General features: G+C 43.3%; 1 protein-coding gene across 1 annotated transcript in view; it reads right to left on the bottom strand.

Moving 5' to 3' along the window:
• Nucleotides 1-21,030, bottom strand: part of abcg4a (ATP-binding cassette, sub-family G (WHITE), member 4a) — a 53,468-nt gene extending 32,438 nt beyond the window's left edge. The window contains exons 1-2 of the mRNA XM_041894551.1: nucleotides 20,412-21,030; nucleotides 10,412-10,658 (exon numbers count right to left, since the gene is read on the bottom strand). Coding sequence (XP_041750485.1) covers nucleotides 10,412-10,658; nucleotides 20,412-20,459 — 295 coding nt within the window. The 5' untranslated portion in view covers nucleotides 20,460-21,030. The remainder of the gene's footprint in view (nucleotides 1-10,411; nucleotides 10,659-20,411) is intronic.
• Between the last annotated feature and the right edge of the window lie 2,052 nt (nucleotides 21,031-23,082).

Here is a 23,082-nt window from a genome sequence, read left to right as displayed (position 1 = left end):
CTTTTAACGAGGACAATTTCTACATCATAATCACATCTCAATCCCTTTCTGAGAAATACTGGTGGCCCACTTTGGCGCAGGATGTTGCACACTATGTCAACTCATGTTCAGTATGTACGCAATCTAAATCTCTCCTGCACGCTCCAGCAGGAAAACTCCTTCCCCTTCCCGTGCCTCAGCGTCCCTGGTCTCATCTGTCCATTGATTTTGTCACTGATCTCCCCTCCTCTGATGGTTTCACCACCATTTTGGTGATTGTGGACAGATTCTCAAAATCATGCTGTTTCATCCCTCTCTCTGGTCTCACTACCGCTCTTCAGGTTGCTGAGGCACTGTTCCAGCAGGTCTTCCGGCACTATGGCCTTCCGGAGGATATCGTCTCCGATCGTGGCCCCCAATTCACATCACGTGAATGGAAGGTTTTCATGGAGAAGCTGGGGGGTCACAGTCAGCCTCACTTCCGGGTACAGGCCTCAATCTAACAGGCAGGTGGAGAGGATGAACCAGGAGCTGGGGAGGTTTCTGAGGAGTCACTGCCAGGACCAGCAGGGGGAGTGGGCCCGATTCCTTCCTTGGGCTGAATACGCCAAGAATTCATTGCGACACTCCTCCACCGGGCTGATTCCCTTCCTGTGTGTTCTGGGTTATCAGCCGGCCCTGGCTACGTGGACTCCAAGCCAGACCGAAGCTCCTGTGGTGGATGAGTGGTTGAGGCGCACAGAAGAGGTATGGAACTATGCCAACATGAGACTCCAGCGCGCCGTCCGCCGTCAGAAAGAGCAGGCGGACGCCAACACAGTGAGGCTCCCATTTCCTATCCTGGTGATCTCGGCTGGCTCTCCACCAGGAACCTCCCGCTCTGCCTGCCCTGTAAGAAGCTGAGTCCCTGGTTTGTGGGGCCGTTCAAAGGTCCTCCGGAGAGTCAACGAGTTAAGTTACAGATTACAACTACCCACTAACTAACGGATCTCACCATCTTTTCATGTTTCCCTCATCAGGCCGGTGGTTCCTGCTCCCCTGGCTGATGCCGTCCCCAACGACACCCTTCCGCCTCACTTGGACATCGAGGGGAGCCCCGCCTATGCTGTCAGATCACTCCTGGACTCCCGACATCGTGGTGGACTGGGTTCCGGTGGACGACATTCTAGATCCCAACATCATCTGAGAATTCCATCTTTGCCGTCCGGACCGGCCCGCTCCTTGCCCTTGGGGCGGTCCTCCTGGCCGCCGTCGTCCTGCGGCTTGAGCTGCGCATCGGGGGGGGGTACTGTCACGTCTACTCCTGCTCCCCTCTCCAGCGCTCAACGTCGCCGGTCTACAAACCACCAGTCCTGGCAACCCATTTTTACGCACACCTGCGTCTCATCATCAGTCACACCTAGACTTCATTACTCCCTCATTACTTACCCTTTATATACAGTTGAAGTCGAAGGTTTTCATACACCTTAGCCAAATACCTTTAAACTCAGTTTTTCACAATTCCTGACATTTAATCCTAATAAAATTCCCTATTTTAGGTCAGTTAGGATCACCACTTTATTTTAAGAATGTGAAATGTCAGAATAATAGTAGAGAGAATTATTTATTTCAGCTTTTATTTATTTCATCACATTCCCAGTGGGTCAGACGTTTACATACACTCAATTAGTATTTGGTAGCATTGCCTTTAAATTGTTTAACTTGGGTCAAATATTTTGGGTAGCCTTACACAAGCTTCCCACAATAAGTTGGGTGAATTTTGGCCCATTCCTCCTGACAGAGCTGGTGTAACTGAGTCAGGTTTGTAGGCCTCCTTGCTCGCACACGCTTTTTCAGTTCTGCCCACACATTTTCTATAGGATTGAGGTCAGGGCTTTGTGATGGCCATTCCAATACCTTGACTTTGTTGTCCTTAAGCCATTTTGCCACAACTATGGAAGTATGCTTGGGGTCATTGTCCATTTGCAAGACCAATTTGCGACCAAGCTTTAACTTCCTGACTGATGTCTTGGGATGTTGCTTCAATATGTCCACATAATTTTCCTTCCTCATGAAAAAAACTATTTTGTGAAGTGCACTAGTCCCTCTTGCAGCGAAGCACCCCCACAGCATGATGCTGCCACCCCCGTGCTTCACGGTTGGGATGGTGTTCTTCGGCTTGCAAGTTATCCCCTTTTTCCTCCAAACATAACGATGGTCAAAATGGCTAAACAGTTCTATATTTGTTTCATCAGACCAGAGGACATCTCTCCAAAAAGTATGATCTTTGTCACCATGTGCAGTTGCAAACTGTAGTCTGGCTTTTTTATGGAGGTTTTGGAGCAGTGGCTTCTTCCTTGCTGAGCGGCCTTAACAGGTTATGTCGATATAGGACTCGTTTTACTGTGGATATAGATACTTTTGTACCTGTTTCCTCCAGCATCTTCACAAGGTCCTTTGCTGTTGTTCTGGGATTGATTTGCACTTTTCGCACCAAAGTACGTTCATCTCTAGGAGACAGAATGCGTTTGCTTCCTGAGTGGTATGATGGCTGCGTGGTCCCATGGTGTTTATACTTGCGTACTATTGTTTGTACAGATGAATGTAGTACCTTCAGGCGTTTGGAAATTGCTCCCATGGATGAACCAGACTTGTGGAGGTCTACAATTTATTTTCTGAGGTCTTGGCTGAATGTCTTTAGATTTTCCCATGATGTCAAGCAAAGAGGCACTGAGTTTGAAGGTAGGCGATGAAATACATCCACAGGTACACCTCCAATGGACTCAAATGATGTCAATTAGCCTATGAGAAGCTTCTAAAGCCATGACATCATTTTCTGGAATTTTCCAAGTTGTTTAAAGGCACAGTCAACTTAGTGTTTGTAAACTTCTGACCCACTGGAATTGTGATACAGTGAAATATAAGTGAAATAATCTGTCTGTAAACAATTGTTGGAAAAATTACTTGTGTCATGCACAAAGTAGATGTCCTAACCAACTTGTGGTTGAAAAGCGAGTTTTAATGACTCCAGCCTAAGTGTATGTAAACTTCCGACTTCAACTGTAGCACTCTTTTGTTATCAGTTATCAGGCAGTATTGGTTATGTTTCCTTGTCAGACGTTTCTCTTGTTTTGTATCGTTCTATGTTTGTTAATATTAAACTCGCTAACTGCACTTGCTTCCTGACTCCCTGTGTCAACGTTACATTAATCCATTTTAGAATAAGGCTGTAACAAAACAAAATGTGGAAAAAGTGAAGGTGTCTGAATACTTTCCGAAGGCAATACATACAGGTAGAAAAAGTGCAGTTCATAATCAACGATTCATCTGTACACTATATACAGTATACATCAGTACACTCTGTCAACTACAATATCAACTGAATGCCAGCCGCTGGTCCTACTAGTGTCTTTTAATACAGTATTGTATCCCAGTATTGTATGGAGAAGCTGTGTCTCTCATATACAGTGAGGGAAAAAAGTATTTGATCCCCTGCTGATTTTGTACGTTTTCCCACTGACAAAGAAATTATCAGTCTATAATTTTAATGGTAGGTTTATTTGAACAGTGAGAGGCAGAATAACAACAAAAAAATCCAGAAAAATGCATGTCAAAAATGTTATAAATTGATTTGCATTTTAATGAGGGAAATAAGTATTTGACCCCCTATCAATCAGATAGATTTCTGGCTCCCAGGTGTCTTTTATACAGGTAACGAGCTGAGATTTGGAGCACACTCTTAAAGGGAGTGCTCCTAATCTCAGCTTGTTACCTATATAAAAGACACCTGTCCGCAGAAGCAATCAATCAATCAGATTCCAAACTCTCCACCATGGCCAAGACCAAAGAGCTCTCCAAGGATGTCAGGGACAAGATTGTAGACCTACACAAGGCTGGACTGGGCTACAAGACCATCGCCAAGCAGCTTGGTGAGAAGGTGACAACAGTTGGTGCAATTAATCACAAATGGAAGAAACACAAAAGAACTGTCAATCTTCCTCAGCCTTGGGTTCCATGCAAGATCTCACCTCGTGGAGTTGCAATGATCATGAGAACGGTGAGGAATCAGCCCAGAACTACACGGGAGGATCTTGTCAATGATCTCAAGGCAGCTGGGACCATAGTCACCAAGAAAACAATTGGTAACACACTACGCCGTGAAGGACTGAAATCCTGCAGCACCCGCAAGGTCCCCCTGCTCAAGAAAGCACATATACAGGCCTGTCTGAAGTTTGCCAATGAACATCTGAATGATTCAGAGGAGAACTGGATGAAAGTGTTGTGGTCAGATGAGACCAAAATTGAGCTCTTTGGCATCAACTCAACTCGCCGTGTTTGGAGGCGGAGGAATGCTGTCTATGACCCCAAGAACACCATCCCCACCGTCAAAAATGTAGGTGGAAACATTATGCTTTGGGGGTGTTTTTCTGCTAAGGGGACAGGACAACTTCACCACATCAAAGGGATGATGGACAGGGCCATGTACCGTCAAATCTTGGGTGAGAACCTCCTTTCCTCAGCCAGGGCATTGAAAATGGGTCGTGGATGGGTATTCCAGCATGACAATGACCCAAAACACACGGCCAAGGCAACAAAGGAGTGGCTCAAGAAGAAGCACATTAAGGTCCTGGAGTGGCCTAGCCAGTCTCCAGACCTTAATCCCATAGAAAATCTGTGGAGGGAGCTGAAGGTTTGAGTTGCCAAACGTCAGTCTCGAAACCTTAATGACTTGGAGAAGATCTGTGATTGCCAACAAGGGTTTTGCCACCAAGTACTAAGTCAAGTTTTTTAGATGGGTCAAACTTATTTCCCTCATTAAAATGCAAATACATTTAAAAAAAAATTTACATGCGTTTTTCTGGATTTTTTGTTTTGTTATTCTTTCTCTCACTGTTCAAATAAACCTACCATTAAAATTATAGACTGATCATGTCTTTGTCAGTGGGCAAACATACAAAATCAGCAGGGGATCAAATACATTTTTCCGTCACTGTAGAAGCCGAATAGGTTATTCAGTTCACATATATTATAACCTTGATCGAAAAAAAGACTGTGTATTGTGCTGTGCAGCCGTCTTCATCGACCTGGCCAAGGCTTTCGACTCTGTCAATCACCGCATTCTTATTGGCAGACTAAATAGCCTTGGTTTCTCAAATGACTGCCTCGCCTGGTTCACCAACTACTTCTCAGATAGAGTTCAATGTGTCAAATCGGAGGGCCTGTTGTCTGGACCTCTGGCAGTCTCTGTGGGGGTGCCACAGGGTTCAATTCTCGGGCCGACTCTATTCTCTGTGTATATCAGTGATGTCGCTCTTGCTGCTGGTGGCTCTCAGATACACCATTTTGTATACATCTGGCCCTTCATTGGATACTGTGTTAACAAACCTCCAAACGAGCTTCAATGCCATACAACACTCCTTCCGTAGCCTCCAACTGCTCTTAAACGCTAGTAAAACTAAATGCATGCTCTTCAATCGAATGCTGCTTGTACCCACTCGCCCGACTAGAATCACTATTCTCAAGTGGGTCTGACTTAGAGTATGTGGACAACTACAAATACCTAGGTGTCTGGTTAGACCGTAAACTCTCCTTCCAGACTCACATTAAGCATCTCCAATCCAAAGTTAAATCTAGAATCAGCTTCCTATTTCGCAACAAAGCCTCCTTCACTCATGCTGCCAAACATGCCTTCGTAAAACTGACTATCCTACCGATCCTTGACTACCCACCACTGTGACCTGTACGCTCTTGTTGGCTGGTCCTCACTACATATTCGTCGCCAAACCCACTGGCTCCAGGCCATCTATAAATCACTGCTAGGCAAATCTCTGCCTTATCTTAGCTCATTGGTCACCATAGCAACACCCACCCGTAGTATGCGCTCCAGCAGGTATATCTCACTGGTCATCCCCAAAGCCAACACCTCCTTTGGCCGCCATTCCTTCCAGTTCTCTGCTGCCAATGACTGGAACGAACTGCAAAAATCTCTGAAGCTGGAGACTCTTATCTCCCTCACTAACTTTAAGCATCAGTTGTCAGAGCAGTTTACTGATCACTGCACCTGTACACAACCCATCTGTAATTAGTCCACCCAACTACCTCATCCCCATATTGTTATTTATTTTGCTCATTTGCACCCCAGTATCTCTATTTGCACATCATCTTCTGAACATCTATCACTCCAGTGTTAATACTACATTGTAATTATTTTGCACTATGGCCTATTTATTGCCTTACCTCCATAACTTACTGCATTTGCACACACTGTATATAGATTTTCTATTGCGTTTTTGACTGTACGTTTTGTTTATCCCATATGTAACTCTGTGTTGTTGTTGTTTTTATCGCACTGCTTTGCTTTATCTTGGCCAGGTTGCAGTTGTAAATGAGAACTTGTTCTCAACTGGCTTACCTGGTTAAATAAAGGTTAACAAAAAAAAAGTCTGACTGTGACTGAAACCCCCTGGCAATATTACAGGTCACCTTCACCACATACACACCCTTCTTCATCCCCAGCCCATTACTCCTGATGTCTAATGTCTGCCACCCCCATCCTCACCCCTCCTCCACCTCTTCCCCCTCCTCCCCCGCAGTGTATTACATCCATCGGATACACCACAGCCAGGGGAGCGACCTGTCAGAGAAATAGCTCTGCCTCTGCGTGTGGCGCATACTGATGATCTAACCTACTGCTGCGGGTGGAGCATACTGATAATCCATCCCTGTGTTGCTGATGTCGCATACTGATGATGTGGTTATTCGCCCTCACATTGTCTGCTGAGATGAGATGACTTCCTCCATATTGTTTATGTCACATACGGTAACACTGTTGGCCACTCACGCAGAGAGGGACAGGGACAGAGACACAGACACACGCATGGGCACAGACGCACACTTCCTCAGCCTCCCTTACACTGCTCTGATGTGGCTATGTGCTCAGGGTAGTCTGGAACTTTCCGTCTCTCTGTGGGACAGCACAGGAGATCAAAGTGCATCACACAGTCTTCAGTCTGAGCAAGTCTGATTTCAGATGTGTCCATATACTGTAAACAGGATTATTAGGGAAATCGTTCTTCTTGCAAAGCATTTAAATGTTTTAAACAAACTATTATATTAATCTGACTATCCAAAATAATCGTATTATTGTGTGCATGTAACCATACTCAATATGTCTAGATTATTTAGTGCCAGTGGTTACCTAAAAACTGAAATTTCACAGGCCTTGTGAATGAAGCAGAGTCGTTGTGGGACGTGAGGAGTGTAGAAAATACCAGGTGTGTGTGCGTGTATGCATGTATGTGTGTGGACCAGATAACAGCAAATAACAGAAGGTAGAGCCCCAGACACCTGCAGGGAGGGGGAGCTGCATGACAGGGCCCACTCTGGGCTCTGTTCTGTTCAGAACTCCATCCACCCCCGCTCCTCAGCTTCAAATGACTCACACACACACTCCATGCCCGCACTGACGTTACGTCATCCGTAAACTCCCATTGGAGGTATATGCCCTCCACATGAAACACCATCTGAGGAGTGACCTTATTCATCCTCATCCATCCTCCCAGGAATGGCAACTATAAAAATGGATGAGAGGAGGTGGCTGCAATGCCCCAACTCACCCTCACCTGTCTGGATCTTTACCCCACTCGAGAGCCGACCAATGAAAGCAATGGCTTTCTCACTGACTGACTCTCCTTAGGCCTCCAGTTCCACTTCATGTGTTGTGTTCTCTCTGAACCACAGAACCACAAAAATCCTCAGATATTACGGCTCCTTCATGTTCGGAGTTTCTTCTCTCAGCTGAATCTCAGAAGTCATCTGATATTACAGCTCCCTCTTCACCCTAATGTGTTGTGTTATTCTCTCTGAGAATCACACAGACTCTTGAGATATTACGGCCCTCTCCCTGGGCCCCTCTCCACAGCCTCCTTCCCCCCACCCTCCTGTTGAGATCTTCATAATATCTCTTGGGTGCAAAAGCATTCCCTGGAGCACCATGGCACCATGCTCAGCTTCGCTCTGCGCCATCACATTATTGCTGCTCATTATACAGTTTTAATTTTATACTGCAGAGGGATCTCATCCTCTCTCTGCTCATTTTGAAGAAGGAAAAATGTTTAGGTGGCTCGATAAGGAAGAACCAAAAATATTACTCAGTCTAATGACTAAGCCTATTCGAATATAATGACATTTGAACCAAATTATAAGTAACAGGTAGTAGAGCCTTTCAAGGGATCCAGTGAGTCTGTGAGAGAGCTAAGATGCAGTGAAGGGTTAAATATGGCTAATGGGGGTTGGGGTGGTGGTGAAGGTGACCTGTAATAATGCCAGGGGGGGTTCAGACTCTAAATAGTCTCTATGTGAACTGAATAGCGTACAGTATTCAGCTTCTATATGAGAGACAGCTTCTCCATACAATACTGGGATACAATACTGTACAATACTGTATTAAAAACCACTAGCAGGACTAGTGGGCTGGCCTTCAGTTGATATTGTAGTTGACGGCATGTACTGATGTGTATAGCGTATATAATTTACAGATTAATCATTGATCGCTCATGAACTGCACTTTTTCTACCTGTATGTATTGCCTGTATATGTCCTTGTTTATGCTTGATTGTGTTTGTATTATGTATGCACACCCTCCTGTATTTCCCCACTGGGATAATACAGTCATTATCTTATCTTACACATCCACCTACGCATATCTATGTTACTGAAGGGGTTTTAGTCAGACTCTAAATAGTCTCTCAATGAACTGAATAACCTATGCAGCCTCTATGGGAGACAGACACCACTTCTTCGTACAATACTGGGATAGGCTACAATACATCTTGCTACACATATCAATAAGGGCACAGACCACAGACATACCTTCACATGTGTATATGGATAATAGGGAAAGGCTGGAAGAGGTTAGCTACATGTGGAGTTGAACAACAAAACAGTTGGTAAAGAACACTGATTGAATGGAGAATGCTGATGTAACAACGTTACAATTCAATACATGAACAAAGAGGTTAGTTATCGATCAGACCAGCCTTCAGTCAGGAATCTCTCTCTGTTCCCCCGTTTCCCATTTGGACCCAAACGCGCACGCAGGCGTATACGCACACACGTGCACATACACACACACACACTGTCTCCCAGTCTGACCATGTGATTCCATTACTGTCTGCCCCTTTTGTCTCTACTATCATTACTACTAGACATAAAGGTCTCACAAACGCAATGGAATCCACATCTACTGGACCACTTCCACCACACTATCCCCAATGTACATCAATAACATAAGACCTACAACAGCAGTGATGGAATGTACTATTAGATCTGACTTACTGCAATACCATATATCAAGTTCAATGATTGTGGTTGTTTTATCTACTAGTTGAATGCACAGAGCTCCTCTACAAACACAATGGAATACACATCTACCTGCCCCCATAATGGACATCAATACAACATAAGATAAACAACAGTAGAAGATAGGATGTATGATAAGATCAGACATACTGTATTAACATGCGCCATGTAGCCTATAAACAAAGATAACCTGTAGAGGACACATAAAGACATGGTGCAGGGGTTGGTCTAAGGAGAATGTTGTCCTGACAGAGAGGTATGGCCAACTAGAACCATTATGCCTCAGGCTAGAGACTCTTAGGCTCCGAGGTTGCTCATTAATCAGGCTGGTGGGTTTAAATGCCATTAATATTTAATGAGCAGATCAATCGTATACTGGGCCTGTCTGTCTGCCTGGTGTAGACCATAGCCTGGGTGTATCGTACATCGTGAGAGGGGGGTGGAGGGTAGGGGGGCAGGCTGCTAGTGTGAATGATTTATTGTGTCTAAACTCTGCTGAGCACAGCACAAAGATACAGCAGCCACACAGCCTGGTAGAACATACGTGTGTGTGTGTGTGTGTGTGTGTGTGTGTGTATTGCATACAGATCATTGGTCCTTTGAGCTGGATACTCCAGACACACAGAGAGAGTAAGAAGAGTATAAGGAGTAAGAAAATCTGCCAAGAATGATGCTGTTTTGGACATGATCACATCTCTATCAAAGGGTTTGAACAGCAGTTACAGTAATGTGTGTATGGGCATAGCTTGAGTCTACATAGATACATAAATTCATCTATATGATATACGAGCCATCACCAAATAAAGATGTACTTATTACTTGACCATCATCCTCTGTGATGTTATCATATTCGTTTTCATTAGGCATCAAATTAAAGAAAACGGACTGAAACGGGGAGGGACTATCTGAACTTGTCCAATAATACTCACTGGAAGACGTTTTGCTACAGTGCGCCCTAACGAATATGACCCTGTTGTATGGGTTTTGTAGGGGTGGTGTATGGGTGGGTGTATAGCTCAGCTATCTATCTATATTTAGTATGTGTGGTGTAGGGGTGGTGTATAACGTCTGGGTGGTGTGTGGGCTGCAGTACCTCTCCTCCTCCAGCAGGGCCCCTCTCTGATGGTGTACGACAGCTCAGTGAACTCTATGTCCACAGCAGAGCGCCGGGGCAGGTGGGAGAACCGCTGGGCCTCCGTAATGTGGTTCTCCACTTTCTTTAGGTGGGTGAGCAGCGGGGCCTCTGTGGGCACAACCCCACCCCCAGGGAGTTTGGTCTCCTCCATCGGGATGCTGACAGAGACAGACGTCTCCAACGTCCTCTCAGCCATACTAACAGACTGGAAAAGAGGGGGGAAACTGTCAGTCGTTATAATACTACAGATTTCATGTTATTATTACACCATTTCACAGAAACAGATTGCACTAGAGCTGGTTAAATACAATCAACATCACCTTATATTTTCTGAAGCATAAAGTTAACATTAGAAGAGAACCAATAGTTTTGAACACATTTTGGAACTCAACTACAACTTCCTCAATGTGATGAGTGGGTATATGAGATGAGATTCTACAAGTAGGCTACCCAGCAAACCAGGAACATTCCCAGAACATTGCCTAAGATTCACATTAAGTTCTAGAGTTGTATCTAACATTTGGATTATAACATCATAATATTTTTTATGTTTTAAATGAAATATCCTTGGAATATTCTCCTAACATTCACTAAAATATTGTGCACAACATCCGTAACAACCACCACAGAACATTCCCCAAAAGCTATCATTAGGTTTCCAGAAAATGCAATGTACCAGTAATGTTTTCCCAGCAAACCAAAATTGGTTCTGTGAAAGTTCCCAGAAGATTCGTGCGGTTGCGGCAAATGTTCTCATAACCCAGAAACTATCCAGTCATGCTGATGATTATACAACATTTGCAGAAAACATTTGCCTGATGTTGCAAGAACGTTCCCAGAATGGACATCACAAAAGATATGTTCCCAAAACATAAAAGACAGACAAAATGTGTTCTAGGAATGTTCTTGCAACATCAGGTGACTGTTTTTTGCACCCTAATGAAACATTCTGGTAACCTTTAAAGAATAGATTAAATGTGTTATAGGAACGTTCTTGCAACATCAGACAAATATTTTATACAAACATTCTATAGTCATCAGCACGACAGGACAGTATTTGTGTTATGAGAACATTTGCTGCAACCTAATGAATGTTCTGGGAACTTTCACAGAACCAATTTTTGTTTGCTGGGTATTCTGTTAAATCCCAAAGCAATGGGGCAGAATAGATCCATCTTATGTTATCATACCATGGGATATAGATAGACCACATTCTCTGCCATGGGCTTGGAGGTTTGAGGATTGAAATGTAATAAAAGTGATAGATTATCAGGCAACTGAGTGATTGATGAAGTGACTAACTGACATATTGATTGACTGTGAAGCTTAAAAAACAAACTCTGCCAGGCCTACTCCATAAGGACATGACCTGGACAGTCAGTTTGTAATGTAGGGATGGTGTTGCTCTATATAAAGCTGTGAACAGCGATGATGAGACAGTGGAAACAGTGTTGTAGTGATTTAAGACATGCTAGACAAGCTCTTAGAGGTCCGATGGTTATGGTGGTGCTAATGTGATTAGGGTGATGTGTAAGTCCCAAGTCACACCCTATTCCCTATATATATGCACTACTTTTTACCAGAGCCCTATAGGGAATATGGGGCCATTTGGGACACAGAATGCTGTAAGAGGTTGCGTTAGGTCTACAGTATAGACAGGCTGGATGTGCGGGATCTGATTCCCGGCCGGTGTGAGGAGTGGAGGATTTGGTTACAGACTAGCAGAGCCTTATAGTGCTGAAATGGCTGATTCACGAGAAACCTCCTGGCCTACACGGAGTAATCCCCCCTCCCCCACTGCTCCACTCCCACACTCCCGACTCCCCACTCACTCACCCTAGCCTGGACCTATCTATCTATAGAGGCAACGTGGAGGAGACACGTAGCAGCACACAAGCCACTTGAGAGGAAATACACCAATATTTCACATTCACATTAGCTTACACACACACATACACATTTTACACTACCTGAACACCTACGCTAACTACACCACAAAAACACCCACATTTCTGGGGTACAAAAGCTGAGTCCTTCCTATCGAAGGTTGGTTGGAACACGACACCTGTCTGTTTTTTGGCTGGTTCCCTTGTTTTGCAACTCGCATAGCAAACCTGCTCCATTGATTCAAGCTCCTATGACTCATTCTAGGAGGGAATTGGTTTCCAATACTACAGCATGTAAGGCAGGCAGAGCAACACCAACACTATTTTTGGGTTGCACGTTTTGTCACAATATTGTTGTGAACGTTTTTTTGAAGACTGACTCCCAACTGAACGTTCTACTCAAGATGTCTGAAACTCATAGCTAGGCAGTCATAATATATAGTATACTATAGTGCATTCGGAAAGTACTCAGACTTTTTCCACATTTTGTAATGTTACAGCCTTATTCTAGAATTGATTAAATTGTTTTTTCCCCAATCTACACACAATACCCCACAATGACAAAGCAAAAACAGATTTTAGAAATGTTAGCAAATTTATTACAAATAAAAAACTGAAATATTACATTTACATACAGTACCAGTCTAAAGTTTGGACACACCTACTCATTCAAGGGTTTTTCTTTATTTTTACTATTTTCTACATTGTAGAATAATAGTGAAGACATCAAAACTATGAAATAACACATATGGAATCATGTAGTAACCAAGAAAGTGTTAAACAAATCAAAATATATTTTATATTTGAGATTCTTCAAATAGCCACCCTTTGCCTTGATGACAGCTTCATGAGGTAGTCTCCTGGAAAGCATTTCAATTAACAGGTGTGCCTTCTTAAAAGTTAATTTGTGGAATTTCTTTCCTTCTTAATGCATTGGAGCCAATCAGTTGTGTTGTGACAATGTAGGGTTGGTATACAGAGGATAGCCCTATTTGGTAAAAAACCAAGTCCCTATTATGGCAAGAACAGCTCAAAAAAGCAAAGAGAAATGACAGTCAATCATTACTTTAAGACATGAAGGTCAGTCAATCCGGAAAATGTCAAGTTTCTTCAAGTGCAGTCGCAAAAACAATCAAGCGCTGTGATGAAACTGGCTCTCATGAGGACCGCCACAGGAAAGGAAGACCCAGAGTTACCTCTACTGCAGAGGATAAGTGCATTAGAGTTCCCAGCCTCAGAAATCGGCAATTAACTGCACCTCAGATTGCAGCCCAAATAAATGCTTCACAGAGTTCAAGTAACAGACACATCTCAACATCAACTGTTCAGAGGAGACTGTGTGAATCAGGCCTTCATGGTCAAATTGCTGCAAAGAAACCACTACTAAAGGATACCAATAAGAAGAAGAGACTTCTTCAATCGAAAGCTGCTGGCACCCGCCCACCCGACTAGAATCACTACTCTCGACGGGTCTGACCTAGAGTATGTGGACAACTACAAATAACTAGGTGTCTGGTTAGACTGTAAACTCTCCTTCCAGACTCACATTAAGCATCTCCAATCCAAAGTTAAATCTAGAATCGGCTTCCTATCTCGCAACAAAGCCTCCTTCACTCATGCTGCCAAACATGCCCTCGTAAAACTGACTATCCTACCGATCCTTGACTTCGGCGATGTCATTTACAAAATAGCCTCCAACACTCTACTCAGCAAATTGGATGTAGTCTATCACAGTGCCATCCGTTTTGTCACCAAAGCCCCATATACTACCCACCACTGTGACCTGTACACTCTTGTTGGCTGGTCCTCACTACATATTCGTCGCCAAACCCACTGGCTCCAGGCCATCTATAAATCACTGCTAGGCAAATCTCTGCCTTATCTTAGCTCATTGGTCACCATAGCAACACCCACCTGTAGTATGCGCTCCAGCAGGTATATCTCACTGGTCATCCCCAAAGCCAACACCTCCTTTGGCTGCCATTCCTTCCAGTTCTCTGCTGCCAATGACTGGAACGAACTGCGAAAATCTCTGAAGCTGGAGACTCTTATCTCCCTCACTAACTTTAAGCATCAGTTGTCAGAGCACCTTACCGATCACTGCACCTGTACACAGCCCTTCTGAAATTAGCCACTCAACTACCTCATCCCCATATTGTTATTTATTTTGCTCATTTGCACCCCTGTATCTCTACTTGCACATCATCTCTTGCACATCTATCATTCCAGTGTTAATACTAATTGTAATTATTTTGCACTATGGCCTATTTATTGCCTTACCTCCATAACTTGCTACATTTGCACACACTGTATATATATCTTCTGTGGTATTTTTGACTTTATGTTTTGTTTTACCCCATATGTAACTCTGTGTTGTTGTTTTTACCGCATTGCTTTGCTTTATCTTGGCCAGGTCACAGTTGTAAATGAGAACTTGTTCTCAACTGGCTTACCTGGTTAAATAAAAATTTGCTTGGGCCAAGAAACACGAGCAATGGACATTTGCCGGTGGCAATCTGTCTTTTTGTCTGATGAGTCCAAATTTGAGATTTTTGGTTCCAACCGCTGTGTCTTTGAGAGACGCAGAGTAGGTGTACGGATGATGTCCGCATGTGTGGTTCCCACCGTGAAGCATGGAGGAGGAGGTGTGATGGTGTGGTGGTGCTTTGCTGGTGACACTGTCTGTGATTTATTTAGAATTCAAGGCACACTTAACCAGCATGGCTACCACAGCATTCTGCAGCGATACGCCATCCCATCTGGTTTGCGCTTAGTGGGACTATCATTTGTTTTTCAACTGGACAATGACCAAGAAGGAGAGTGATGGAGTGCTGCATCAGATGACCTGGCCTCCACAATCACCCAACCTCAACCCAATTGAGATGGTTTGGGATGAGTTGGACCGCAGAGTGAAGGAAAAGCAGCCAACAAGTGCTCAGCATATGTGGGAACTCCTTCAAGACTGTTGGAAAAGCATTCCAGGTGAATACCTCATGAAGCTGGTTGAAAGAATGCCAAGAGTGTGCAAAGCTGTCATCAAGGTAAAGGGTGGCGACTCTGAAGAATCTAAAATATAAAATATATTTTGATTTGTTTAACACTTTTTCGGGTAATACATGATTCCATATGTGTTATTTCATAGTTCTGATGTCTTCACTATTATTCTACAATGTCGAAAATAGTAAAAATAAAGAAAAACCCTTAATTGAGTAGGTGTGTCCTAACTTTTGACTGGTACTGTAAGTATTCAGACCCTTTACTCAGTACTTTGTTGAAGCACCTTTGGCAGCGATTACAGCCTTGAGTCTTCTTGGGTATGACTCTACAAGCTTAGCACACCTGTATTTGGGGAGTTTCTCCCATTCTTCTCTGCAGATTCTCTCAAAATGATGTTAGATCGGGTTCAAGTCCGGGCCCTGGCTGGGCCACTCAAGGACATTCAGAGACTTGTCCCAAAGCCACTCCTGCGTTGTCTTGGCTGTGTGCTTAGGGTCGTTGAACCTTCACCCCAGTCTGAGGTCTTGAGCGCTCTGGAGAAGGTTTTCATCAAGGATCTCTCTGTACTTTGCTCCGTTCATCTTTCCCTCGATCCTGACTAGTCTCCCAGTCCCTGCCACTGAAAAACATATCCACAGCATGATGCTGCCACCACCATGCTTCACCGTAGGGATGGTGCCAGGTTTCCTCCAGATGTGACGCTTGGCATTCAGGCCAAAGAGTTCAATCTTGGTTTCAAAAGACCAGAGAATCTTGCTTCTCATGGTCTGACAGTCTTTTAGGTGCCTTTTGGCAAACTCCAAGCGGGCTGTCATGTGCCTTTTATTGAGGAGTGGCTTCCGTCTGGCCACTCTACCATAAAGGCCTGATTGGTGGAGTGCTGCAGAGATGGTTGTCCTTCTGAAAGGTTCTCCCATCTCCACAAAGGAACTCTTGAGCTCTGTCAGAGTGACCATCGGGTTCTTGGTCAACTCCCTGACCAAGGCCCTTCTCCCGCGATTGCTCAGTTTGGCCGGGCGGCCAGCTCTAGGAAGAGTCTTGGTGGTTCCAAACTTCTTCCATTTAAGAATGATGGAGGCCAATGCTGCAGATATTTTCTGGTACCCTTTCCACAGATCTGTGCCTCGATACAATCCTGTCTCGGAGCTCTACGGACAATTCCTTCGACCTCATGGCTTGGATTTGCTCTGACATGCACTGTCAACTGTGGGACCTTATATAGACAAGTGTGTGCCTTTCCAAATCATGTTCAATCAATTGAATTTACCACAGGTGGACTCCAATCAAGTTGTAGAAACATCTCAAAGATAGCAATGGAAACAGGATGCACCTGAGCTCAATTTCGAGTCTCATAGCAAAGGGTCAGAATACTTATGGAAATAAGGTAGCTGTTTTTTATATTTAATACATTTGCAAAAAAATATCAAAAAATCTGTTTTCGCTTTGTCATTAGGGGTATTGTGTGTTGATTGATGAGAAAAATTAATAATTTAATCAATTTTCGATTAAGTCAGTAATGTAACAAAATGTGGAAAAGGTCAAGGGGTCTGAATACTTTCCGAATGCACTGTATACAGACATGGGGCTTTACCTGTAAAGTACCTTCTTTTTGCAGGTTCAGGTTTCTGTCTCAATGGGGTAGGAGGTAGAAATGCAGCAATTTACCTGCTCAACATCTAGTCCTGTTACCTACTTTTCGAGCAATGGACGGAGCAATACATAACGTAAAGGCCCAGTCAGTGATTCATCAGAGTATACTGTAGGTGCGTCTGGCTGCAGCCCCCTATGGGAAAAAAGTATTTGATCCCCTGCTGATTTTGTACGTTTGCCCACTGACAAAGAAATTATCAGTCTATAATTTTAATGGTAGGTTTATTTGAACAGTGAGAGACAGAATAACAACAAAAAAATCCAGAAAAACGCATGTCAAAAATGTTAGAAATTGATTTGCATTTTAATGAGGGAAATAAATATTTGACCCCTCTGCAAAACATGACTTAGTACTTTGTGGCAAAACCCTTGTTGGCAATCACAGAGGTTAGACGTTTCTTGTAGATGGCCACCAGGTTTGCACACATCTCAGGAGGGATTTTGTCCCACTCCTCTTTGCAGATCTTCTCCAAGTCATTAAGGTTTCGAACCTGACATTTGGCAACTCGAACCTTCAGCTCCCTCCACATATTTTCTATGGGATTAAGGTCTGGAGACTGGCTAGGCCACTCCAGGACCTTAATGTGCTTCTTCTTGAGCCACTCCTTTGTTGCCTTGGCTGTGTGTTTTGGGTCATTTTCATGCTGGAATACCCATCCACGACCCATTTCAATGCCCTGGCTGAGGGAAGGAGGTTCTCACCCAAGATTTGATGGTACATGGCCCCGTCCATCGTCCCTTTGATGCGGTGAAGTTGTCCTGTCCCCTTAGCAGAAAAACACCCCCAAAGCATAATGTTTCCACCTCCATGTTTGACGGTGGGGATGGTGTTCTTGGGGTCATAGGCAGCATTCCTCCTCCTCCAAACACGGCGAGTTGAGTTGATGCCAAAGAGCTACATTTTGGTCTCATCTGACCACAACACTTTCACCCAGTTCTCCTCTGAATCATTCAGATGTTCATTGGCAAACTTCAGACGGGCATGTATATGTGCTTTCTTGAGCAGGGGGACCTGCAGGATTTCAGTCCTTCACGGTGTAGTGTGTTACCAATTGTTTTCTTGGTGACTATGGTCCCAGCTGCCTTGAGATCATTGACAAGATCCTCCCATGTAGTTCTGGGCTGATTCCTCACCGTTCTCATGATCATTGCAACTCCACGAGGTGAGATCTTGCATGGAGCCCCAGGCCGAGGGAGATTGACAGTTCTTTTGTGTTTCTTCCATTTGCGAATAATCGCACCAACTGTTGTCACCTTCTCACCAAGCTGCTTGGCGATGGTCTTGTAGCCCATTCCAGCCTTGTGTAGGTCTACAATCTTGTCCCTGACATCCTGGAGAGCTCTTTGGTCTTGGCCATGGTGGAGAGTTTGGAATCTGATTGATTGATTGCTTCTGTGGACAGGTGTCTTTTATACAGGTAACAAGCTGAGATTAGGAGCACTCCCTTTAAGAGTGTGCTCCTAATCTCAGCTCGTTACCTGTATAAAAGACACCTGGGAGCCAGAAATCTTTCTGATTGAGAGGGGGTCAAATACTTATTTCCCTCATTAAAATGCAAATCAATTTATAACATTTTTGACATGCATCTTTCTGGATTTTTTTGTTGTTATTCTGTCTCTCACTGTTCAAATAAACCTACCTACGACTGATCATCACCCCCCAAATCAGCAGGGGATCAAATACTTTTTTCCCTCACTGTAGCTATGAGCTTCAGTCAGCTTGATTGATCCACAAAGTGCTTCATAATAAGTTGCAGAGGGAGAAAGCACACTTACAAGCAAATGAGGTATACTTGACAAGATATTAGAGGTAGTTTGAAGTGTGTTATTGTGTATCAAGTTTATAGGAAGTCACATAGGCCTAGGCTGCCATATAGTTGACATGATGCACAGCAGTGTACAATGATACAATGTAGCATCAGCTACATAGACCAAGTCTAATTAAAGCTAACATATCTCACAGCAAAACCGAAAGGAGCCAACACTGGAGTATCACATCAGTTTCTTCCCTCAAGGTAGAGTTTCCCTTAGAACAAGATGTAATAAGGAAAACTCCAATCTGCATTGTGTGGTGCTGTTATAGGCCTACTGTAAAGTGTAAATTCTGTTTAGCATGGTTCAAACCTCACATCCAGGACTGAGGAAAAGGAGAAAAAGAACTGACCATGGCCTCTATTGATTGACCTGCCATTAGTGAACAATCATTAGCACACTGCTTTAAGCACTAGAACCCGACCGACCACTAGCACAATGCTTTAAGCACTAGAACCCGACCGACCACTAGCACAATGCTTTAAGCACTAGAACCCGACCGACCACTAGCACACTGCTTTAAGCCCTAGAACCCGACCGACCATTAGCACACTGCTTTAAGCCCTAGAACCAGACCGCCGACCATTAGCATACTGCTTTAAGCCCTAGAACCCAACCAACCATTAGAACACTGCTTTGTGCCCTAGAACCCGACCGACCATTAGAACACTGCTTTAAGCCCTAGAACCCGACCGACCACTAGCACACTTCTTCAAGACCTATACAGAACCCTGACAAACCATAATGGGCTCAGGATTTTTACAGAACATTTGTATCCAAAATGGCACCATATTTCCTATATAGTGCACTACTTTTTTTTTTCACCAGATCCCTATTATCACATTATGCTCTGCAGAACCCTGACGAACCATAATGGGTTTAGCCCAACAGAACCTGTGTATCCCAAATGGCACCCTTTTCCCAAGTACTGCACTATAAAAGGAATAGGGTGCCATTATGGACGCAGACTCTGACAGACCATAATGGGTTCTCTCTCTGCTCTCTGTGAGATCAAGACTGCCCTGTTCTTTCCTCTCTCACGCATTGCCCTGCCGCCTGGCCACGTGATGGAATGGGGAGGCAATAAGGTGTCACATCTAAAGACATATGGTTCATGTCTTCATCTGTAGCCTTAGCTGAAACATTACTGGCAGTAAGGAATCCAGTGCTTGTCTGTCTTGATTTAATTAGTAATTACTTGGTAATAGCCTAGAGAAGTGGCACAGGTCTCTCTCAGAGGCACCTGTTACTGTGTTCCCTATGATGATGTAAACATCAAACCATCTATTGAATCTGTGTTCTTTGCACTCTCTACCTCTCCTCTAGAACAAAGGCTGAACATAATTATGGTTGTACTGTACATGGGCTAATAATATAAGCCTGAGAGGTGTTTGGAAGGAAGGTGGATGGAGGGAAAGAAGAGAGATTGTTCCATGCTGTTCCATGCATTACATCACTAATGCATGCAGGATCTGAAATAGACTGCTATTCCACAAACACGCATAGGCCTACATGCAGGCATAAACACAATACACACAAATATAAACACACTCATTTTCAATTCTTCACATTATGAAACATTTACAAATGATGCATTAATTAATCCAACATACTTTTTCTTGAGTGTTGACTTGACCAACAATAGAGCACTCCGTTCCCATTTATGAAGTGCACTGCTCAGTTCATCCCTTTACAATGAAACAGCAGATCCAGCAACAAGAGATGGTCCCCAACGAGTCAGTCCCGTGCCAGGCAAAGATGGTCACTGTGTTCCAGGCTCCATGAAGGTTCGGTTCGGTTCCGGCGCGATGGAGGAGGATGAGGACACGATGTTTTCCCCCAAAAAAATCACTCGGTGCTTGCTAGGCTACATAACGTCCTGCAGACAATATCTATGCTATTCTATGCTATTCGAAATTATTAAACCTCCCTTCTGCCCGGAACAAGTGTGGTATGATGATTCTCAGAGATTAATAATTCAACAAATGCTGCATCTTTAGTCAATCAATCAGTAGTGCGTTCGATTTCTGACAGGTTATAGTCTAAGTCAGCTGTGTTTTACTTTTTATTTCATTCCCCTATCAGACTACTCACAAACGTCCTTGCCGCGGTGTTGATTATATTTGATTTCCTCCGTCTAGTCTCCACATCCTCTTCTGGCTTGCTGCAGTAGCTCAATAGCACGCAGTACCGTTATCTTGCCGGTCAGTGCTTCTCTGGCACGCCCGTCGGTCTGGGTTTCAGGGCGTCACTGGCAGGTTTTGCGAGGAGATAGTCCACAGGAGGCCCGGGCTGGATGCTTTAAAAGAGCCATGATGATGTGTTTATTATGTGCAGGACACATTTTAATTAGGCTTATGGGTTTTCTTCTGAATGAAATCAAAACAGCAATTGATAGGCCTATAGGCTACCGACCCCACACAAAGTTGTATTATTGGGTGCCAACAGTAGTTTAGAAATGCGATTAACATATAAAAAACAGAGCAGAATAATACTTTTAATGTTTGTGCAATTAATACAAACAACATTTATGGCACTATTTTGGGTATTCCTTATGAGGCTGAACAATTTTTGATATATTTGGCACATAGCCTAAGAATGGACGAAAATGTCATTGCCTATGGCTGTGTGTTGCCCATAGCTACAAAAAGTCCGATTGAAAAGTCTATACACCAATCCATTGTTTATCTCATCTTAGTGATGTAAGCAATGCAAACGCAGGTTGTAGGCTATCGAATGCACCCACCGATGTGAATTTATCTGCGCGTGGTCTCTTTAAAGACCGCACCTGCGCATCTGTCTGGTGCTGATGCTGCAGTGGCCGGGTTATTTTCGGTGAAACAGTCGGGGTTACTCCCGTTCAAATGACGCCCTAAATCACTCCGTGGGAAGAAACCAAAACATATTTGGTCTGAGTGTTGTTGTTTTTCGCCAGCCAATGTTGAATATTAGCATAGCCTACCTCATAAGGTACCATAAACAATTAATTATTTGCTATGTCGTGCTCGTCTTGAGCGGGGATAAAGTACGTTGTGCGTGTGGATGCTGATAAGAGAGTATACTTATTCGTCTTTAAATGGTTAGCCTATCTATTTAAAAGATAGTTACACAATGACAATTGTGATATTGTGGATTAAGTCCAATGATAAGAGAATTGGCTGCAATTGCAGTTATTCCGTAAAATAGCCCTATAATTAAAGAAATAGGTATAAATACATTGAATAACTGTATTCTAGACATTTCTGTTTAAGAAAATAATAGGCCAACTCCCCTCTTTTGATGTAATTTGCTGTGACTTTAGATAAAGTCAGTAATTGATCTAAGATGAGTATATGCATATGGTCAGCTGACCTATATAAATGCACTCCTTATATTAGCATGGGACCGATTTCATAACAGTTTTTTTTATAGCTCTGGTGCAATTTTCACAAGTATGTGGTACATTTTCAAAACGCTTAGTAAAAAAACTCAAAACAGATCATTAAAAAGGCAGTTTCGAAACTAAGGATATTTTCAATTGAGTAAGGACAATACTCAAAATCAGTCACTTTTTCACCAAACTTAAATCAGTGTTTCATCTAGAAATACATGTTTAACATTGCAATACATGTTAATATAAAGTAATTGCCTTTCAAAATGCAATGCTCACATTACTTTTGATATGATTATCTTCTCCTTTGTTAAAAGACATTTCACTTAAACTTAATCTGACTGCTCTTAATTGATGATCACAAACGTTTAGTAAACCTATAGATTGTACATGTACATACACTTCTAGTCAAGTTTGGACACACCTACCAATTCAAGAGTTTCTTTATTTTTACACTGTAGAATAATAGTGAAGACATCAAAACTATGAAATAACACATATGGAATCATGTAGTAACCAAAAAAGTGTTAAACAAAACATTTTATATTTGAGATTCTTCAAATAGCCACCAGAGTTACCTCTGCTGCAAAGGATACATTCATTAGAGTTACCAGCCTCAGAAATTGCAGCCTAAATAAACGCTTCACAGTGTTCAAGTCACAGACACATCTCAACATCAACTGTTCAGAGGGGACTGTGTGAATCAGGCCTTCATGGTCGAATTGCTGCAAAGAAACCACTACTAAAGGACACCAATAAGAAGAAGAGACCTGCTTGGGCCAAGAAACACGAGCAATGGACATTAGACCGGTGGAAATTTGTGCTTTGGTCTGGAGTCCAAATTTGAGATTTTTGGTTCCAACTTCTGTTTCTTTGTGAGATGCGATGTGGGTGAACGGATGATCTCTGCATGT

Source organism: Coregonus clupeaformis, chromosome 13 (assembly GCF_020615455.1).
Source record: "Coregonus clupeaformis isolate EN_2021a chromosome 13, ASM2061545v1, whole genome shotgun sequence".
Lineage (NCBI taxonomy): Eukaryota > Metazoa > Chordata > Actinopteri > Salmoniformes > Salmonidae > Coregonus > Coregonus clupeaformis.
Note: the sequence above shows the minus strand (reverse complement) of the source record. Positions and strands in the feature narration are given on the sequence as shown.